This window comes from Myotis lucifugus, unplaced genomic scaffold (genome assembly GCF_000147115.1).
Source record: "Myotis lucifugus unplaced genomic scaffold, Myoluc2.0 scaffold_779, whole genome shotgun sequence".
In the NCBI taxonomy this organism is placed as follows: Eukaryota; Metazoa; Chordata; class Mammalia; order Chiroptera; family Vespertilionidae; genus Myotis; species Myotis lucifugus.
The window spans coordinates 52,351-59,161 of NW_005871827.1; the positions used below are offsets into that span (position 1 = coordinate 52,351).

Sequence of the window (6,811 nt, forward strand, 5' to 3'; positions counted from 1 at the left end):
CCCTCCACACCACTGCCTTCCAGCATCACTGGATGAGGTCATAGTCAGGTTTCCCTGACCCAGTAGTGCGGAGTAAAGAAAGGGGTTTCATCTGTTTTTTTGGTAAAAGAAGTATAAAGTAGGCTTTGTCTGTGTTTTTATTATGGAAAATTCTGGGCACTTTCAAAGGGAACAGAATAATATAATGAAGTCCCTATACCCTTCTCCCAGCTTGTTATCAACATTCTGCCGTTCTTCTATCCTCTGAACCACAATCTAATTCCCCACTACATCTCTATGATGATGATTGGCATCATTGTTATAGTTTATATTTTAGGTAAAATTAACCGACACTGAAACGCACAAATCCTTGCCTTTTTACCAATGGTTGGAACCATATAACCCAAGTATCATGGCCTCTATCATGACATCAAACACCCTGTCATCCCAGAAAGTTCCCTGGGTACCTTCCCAGTCATTCCTTCCCAGTCATTCTGAGCTTGGAGGGTTTTGTTTGTGTGATAATAGTCTCAGAGTGCCTCAACCGTATGTGCGTGTGTGTGTGTGTGTGTGTGTGTGTGTGGTGTCTCCTAGTTCATTGCAGGAGCTGAAAAACATGTCTGAGAGGAGAAAGCACTGTTTTTCCTCGCATAATAGCACGATCTCAAACGTGGGCTTGAAATTCACACTATCAATTTTTTTTATTTTGGTGAATAAATCTTGTAATAGATTTTTGTAATTTGGATTTACTAAAATTTAAATGTTTATGGTTTTTCTTTTAAAGAATCCTCGCAAGGCACGTGTAACTCGACGTTTTATTGTAGTTGAAGGCTTGTACATGAATACTGGCACCATTTGTCCTCTTCCAGAATTGGTAAGCAACCATGATTTCATTATCCTAGTATTCGGACTCTTTGGCAGTTTGCCTTTTGTTTATGACCACTTATAATGTATAACGTCCACACTGCTGTGCACAATAAGGTCACAAGCACACTCTAATCATACCGGGGAAGTAGAGTAGCATGGAATGCCTACCCTGGCCTTTAAAGAGTGATCAAGACTCACCTTTTTAACACCAACTTCATCAAGGTGTAATGCTATATAATAAAAGCCCAATATGCTAAGTGTCCGACCGTTTATTCGACCAGTCGCTATGACGCGCACTGACTACCAGGGGGCATATGCTCCGACCAGTAGGTAAGCTTGCTGCTGGGGTTCGCCGATTGGGACTGGGCGAGATAGGCCAAACACGCCCTGGAGCCAGTCTCCCTCGGTCCCTCCTCAGTCTCTAAAATATTTCTTCTAATTAATTTCCTTTCAGTGTGCACAAATCCGTGCACCGGGCCTCTAGTTGACATATAATAAAATACAAAGAAAGTTTACAGTCTAAGTTTTGACAGATGTATACGCCCCTATCACTGCCCCCGTAGTTGAAATACAGAACAGATCTATCACTCTGGAATGTTCCCTCACGCCCCTTCCTAGTCAGTACACCCAAACCTGGCCCAAGGCCACCATTGATCTATTTTCTGGTCCTATAGTTTTGCCTTTTGTGTAGAACTTCGTCTAAATAAAATTATATGGTATGTATTTTGTAAAACTTAGCTTTTTATCAAGGAAAGTAATACACTGTTTTTAGAAATCATGACTATTGAGATTTTTTTAAATTGAGGTGAAATTTACATAACATAAAATTAGCTTTTTTTTTTCCAACTTCCAGTATCATTTTTATTTTTTCAATTTTACTGAAATGAGAAATTCACATTTACAAATACTGAGAAAGTTTATAGAACCTAAAATGAGGCTTAAATAGTATTGAGCACTGTCTTGCTACAGTTAATTTTATCCAGATTCTAGGAAAAATAAATGATACTGGAAGTTGGTAAAATTAGCTAAAGTACCCAGCTTAGTGGCATTTAGTACATGCACGGTGTGTGCACCTTCAATTCTCTCCTTCTAATTCCTTGTCATCGCTCCCAAAGAAGGCCTGTGCCATCATGCAGTCACTCCCCATTCCCCCTCCCTCATCCCTGAACAACCACCAGTCTGCTTTCTGTGTGGGTTTACCTATTCTGGGTATGGAATCATCCTAATATATATCAGGTACAGTAGTCCCCCATTATCCGCATGGGGCACATTCCAAGACCCTCAGTGGATGCCAGAAACTGCAGATAGTATCAAGCTCTATATATATACCATGTTTTCCCTATAAATGCATATATATGATAAAGACTAATTTACAAATTAGGCACAGAAAAGATTAACAATAACTAATGATAAAATAGGACAATTATAACAATCCTATCTAATAAAAGAGAAACATGGTAATTAGCCGTATGGCCGCTACCCTTCCCATTGGCTAATCAGGGAGATATGCAAATTAACTGCCAGCCAAGATGGCGGCCGGCAGCCAGGCAGCTTGAAGCGAACAGGGAGGCTTCCTTGCTTCAGTGACGGAGGAAGCCAAGCTTCCCCACCTGCGCTGCCGGCCTCGGAGCTGCAACTCTAAGAAACATTGTAAAAAATATAGAAGCTAAACAAAACCCCAGAAACCGGCTTTAGTCAGCCAGGCTTCAGCCAGCAAGACCGCAACATTGTTTCGAATACAGAAGGTAAACAAAGGCCAGAAACCTGCTTTCAGCAGCCGAGCCTCAGAGAGAAAGCCGGCTCTCAGCTCCAGTGACAGCCATAGAAGGTAAATAAATGCCAGAATAAAAAAAAAAGAAAAAAAGGAGAAGTTTGGAGCTTCAGTTGCCCGCCAGCCTGAAAACAGCCCTCAGCCCCTCACCCAGACTGGCCAAGCACCCCAGTGGGGACCCCCACCCTGAAGCAACAAGATGGCGGCTAATTTGCATACTGAAGGCAGGCGGCAGCAGGCAAGGCTATCTGCGGTCTGGGACCCGGATCTGAGACCCTGCCAGGCGGGGGACAGTGCTTTGAGGCTGTCCGCAGTCCAGGACTCAGATCTGTGACCCTGCCAGGCGGGGCGGCAGTGCTTGAGGCTGTCCGCTGTCCCGGGACCCGGATCTGTGACCCTTCACGGTGGGGAGGCAGCCATCAGTGCCCAGGAGTGACTGCGCAAGATCCGCCTCCTGGCCCAGAAGGTGCAGGATCGCAGGGACAGCCACCGTGGCGGGCCAGACTGATGTCCTCCTGGCCGCACCACGGGGGTTTGCGGATCTGCAAAGCCAGAGGCCTCCAGTGTGCACATCCCCCCCTGGCATGCGAACATCCCCCAGCACACTGTCACCCTCCCGCGCCTGCAACAGTTGCAAACCAAGGCGTACACAAGTTCCCCCCGCCTCTCCACCGCACTTCCATCAACCCGGCATGCCTAACACCCCCACAGGATGTGCACACATCCCCTCTGATGCGCTCACATCCTTTGGAGAGTGTCTAGGTGTTCTGGGTGCTGAGAGTGGGCGCCTGTGAGATGACAGTGAGAGGGTGGAGTGGTGATGCCCTGTTCCCACGGAGGCCAGTGCAGCTACGAGATCACCTCTGGGGGGTTAATGCAGGTGCTGAGGCAGGAGCAGGTGCAGATAGACACACCTGGTGGGCACGGGCGGCCCTCGCTGAGGTGCCTTCGGTCAGCGTTCAAGATCAAGAACCCAGAGGCAGAGAGGAATTCCGTCCTCTCAGTGAAACAGTGGGATAGTCGGGGCGACTGTAGAGGAGGAATGTGTATTTTGGGTGCCAGCACCCATGAGCATAGGCTGCCCTGACTGAGCCTCGCTTGCTTGGGGCCTAGCGCACTCCTGCCAGGCAACGGGTGACAGGACATGCTTTTCCGAATTAGTGAGAGAAAACATTGATTCTCCTGCTGCCCACGAAGGTGGAAAGTGAAGTGGGGAGACATGTGGGGAATGATGAGCAAGGTTCCCTGTCTGGGGGTTCCAAATCTGCTGTTGGTTTCTTTCACCACTGACTAGAGGGTGTCCCCCCAAAATGTATACACACTTTGAATACCTACTAATTCCATTGGTTTTAAGCATAAGAAAGGAACAACAATGGAGCTGTTATCTGTAAAAAGTGTGGGCACAAACAGATAGTTGGACATTCCCTGAGGGGTCGCAGATTGGAGAGGGTGAAGGCCAGACTGAGGGGTCCCTTCTCCCCCTCCCCCCCCCACCCCAGTGCACGAATTTTGTGCACCGGGCTATTCGTCCTATATAATAAAAGCCTAATATGCTAAGTGTCTGTTCCAGTTGTCTGTTCAACCAATCAAAGGGTAATATGCTAATGATATGCTAAGGCCACTCAACCATTTGCAAGGACGTGCAGTGACCACCAGGGGGCAGATGCTTCGACTGGTAGGTTAGCTTGCTACTGGGGTCCAGTTGATCAAGACTGAGCGAGATGGAGAGAAACCAAGATGGCGATGGCAGCATAGGTAAACACCGGAGATTGCTGCCTCGCACAACCACTTCAAAAATACAACTAAAAGACGGAACGGACATCATCCACAACCACAGGAAGGCTGGCTGAGTGGAAATTCTACAACTAGAAGGAAAGAGAAAAGCACACCGAGACTCATAGGAGGTGCAGTGCGGAAGTAAAATACAGAGGTACAGAGGCGCATGCGGAGAGGGCTGGCGGCTGAGGACACGGTTGTCTTTTTCAATCAGGAGGGAGTCTCAAGCTCTGAGCTCCAGTTCCGGGCGAGTCTCTGGGGACCCAGACTCATACGGGAGAAACTGGACTGTCTGGCATCGGTTGGAACTCGAGGGCAGCTTTCTCTCGGGGGTGCTTGCAGCGATTGCCGGGACACTGAGAAGCAGGGCCTCTGAGGGCAGGACTGAGAGCAGCCATAACTGCTCACTCCGCCCTGTTGACCCCCTGGGACCCCGCCCTGCCCAAGCCACGGAGGCTTTTGCATATGAAAGGCCTGGCCCTTTGCAATCTGATAATTACCTAACAAACTGCAGCTGGCCCAAGGCCCCAGGGCAGCTTGCATTGTGTCACAGCTGGCTCCTGCTGGATAGCCTCAGGCAGAGGCTAGATTAGCACCTCCTTAGAGATCCAGGAGCCAGTGTGCCCGGAGGTCAGAGTGGGACCATCCAGATTGCAGCTCCTCGGATTCATAAAGGACACACTCAGGGGGCAGACTCAGTGAGCACCAAAGCCCCACTGAAGCAAGTCTTGCCTCATAAGGGTATCTCCAGCACAGAAGTTCACCCACCATTGCACAGCTGATTCTCACAGCCAATTGGCCTGGAGGTCAATCCCTCCCAGTGTTACCTACAACAATCAAGGCTTAACTACAACAAGACTGTGCACAAAGCCCACAAAGGGGTGCACCAAGAGTGTCTACCTCAGGTAATTGGGGAGGCTGAGCCACTGGGCCCTATAGGACACCTAGCACAGAAAGCCACTCTGTCGACACAGCGAAGCATAAAAAAATGCGGAGACAAAGAAACAGGACACAAATGACAGAAATGGAGGAAAGCAAACTACTGGATATAGAGTTCAAAACCACACTTAAGGTTTTTCAAGAATTTTCTAGAAACCACCGATAAACTTAATGAGACCCTCAAGAAATCTAATGAGATCCTCGAGGTTGTGATAATGGACCAACTAGAAATTAAGCATACACTGACTGAAATAAAGAATATTATACAGAGTTCCAACAGCAGACTAGAGGATCGCAAGAATCAAGTCAAAGATTTGAAATATGAAGAAGCAAAAAACACCCAACCAGAAAAGCAAAGTGAAAAAAGAATCCAAAAATATGAAGATAGTATAAGGAGCCTCTGGGACAGCTTCAAGCGTACCAACATCCGAATTATAGGGGTGCCAGAAGAAGAGAGAGAGCAAGATATTGAAAACCTATTTGAAGAAATAATGACAGAAAACTTCCCCCACCTGGTGAAAGAAATAGACTTACAAGTCCAGGGAGCGCAGAGAACCCCAAACAAAAGGAACCCAAAGAGGACTACACCAAGACACATCATAATTAAAATGCCAAGAGCAAAAGACAAAGAGAGAATCTTAAAAGCAGCAGGACAAAGACAGTTACCTACAAGAGAGTACCCATACGGCTGTCAGCTGATTTCTCAACAGAAACTTTGCAGGCCAGAAGGGAGTGGCAAGAAATATTCAAAGTGATGAATACCAAGAACCTACAACCAAGAGTACTTTCTTTACCCAGCAAAGCTATCATTCAGAATTGAAGGTCAGATAAAGAGCTTCACAGATAAGAAAAAGCTAAAGGAGTTCATCACCACCAAACCAGTGTTATATGAAATGCTGAAAGGTATCCTTTAAGAAGAGGAAGAAGAAGAAAATGGTAAAGATACAAACTATGAACAACAAATACATATCTATCAACAAGTAAATCTAAAAATCAAGTGAATAAATAATCTGATGAACAGAATAAACTGGTGATGATAATAGAATCAGGGGCATAGAAAGGGAGTGGACTGACTATTCTTGGGGGGGGAAAGGGGTGTGGGGGATGCAGGAAGAGACTGAACAAAAATCGTGCACCTATGGATGAGGACAGTGCGGGGGGGTGAGGGCGGAGGGTGGTGTGGGAAATGGGTGGAGGGGAGCTATGGGGGGAAAAAAGAGGAACAACTGTAATAATCTGAACAATAAAGATTTAATTAAAAAAAAAAAAGACTGAGCAAGATGGGCTGGACACTCCCTGGAGCCTTCCCACGGTCCCTCCCCAGCTGGTCAACCTTCTGCATACCTCCCTGGCACCGGTCCTGCACCATTGGGATCCCTCCGCCTGGCCTGTGCCCTCTCGTAATCTGGGCTGAGGGGACCTCCCCCCCCCCCCCCCGCCCACCCTGAGTGCATGAATTTAGGGCGGGGTCTTTTGGTG

General features: G+C 47.3%; 1 protein-coding gene across 10 annotated transcripts in view; it reads left to right on the plus strand.

The window, feature by feature from the left end:
- Positions 1-6,811, plus strand: part of SPTLC1 (serine palmitoyltransferase long chain base subunit 1) — an 81,409-nt gene that overhangs the window by 48,141 nt on the left and 26,457 nt on the right. For 9 of the 10 annotated variants that reach the window (XR_002827076.1, XR_002827080.1, XR_002827078.1 and 6 more), the window contains one exon: positions 764-853. Coding sequence is in view for 6 of the 10 variants with exons in the window: in XM_006106180.3 (XP_006106242.2) it covers positions 764-853 (90 nt within the window). In the remaining 4 variants the exon portion in view is untranslated. Of the gene's footprint in view, positions 1-763; positions 884-6,811 lie in introns of those variants that run through there. The other variant, XM_023747012.1, reaches the window with a different exon arrangement.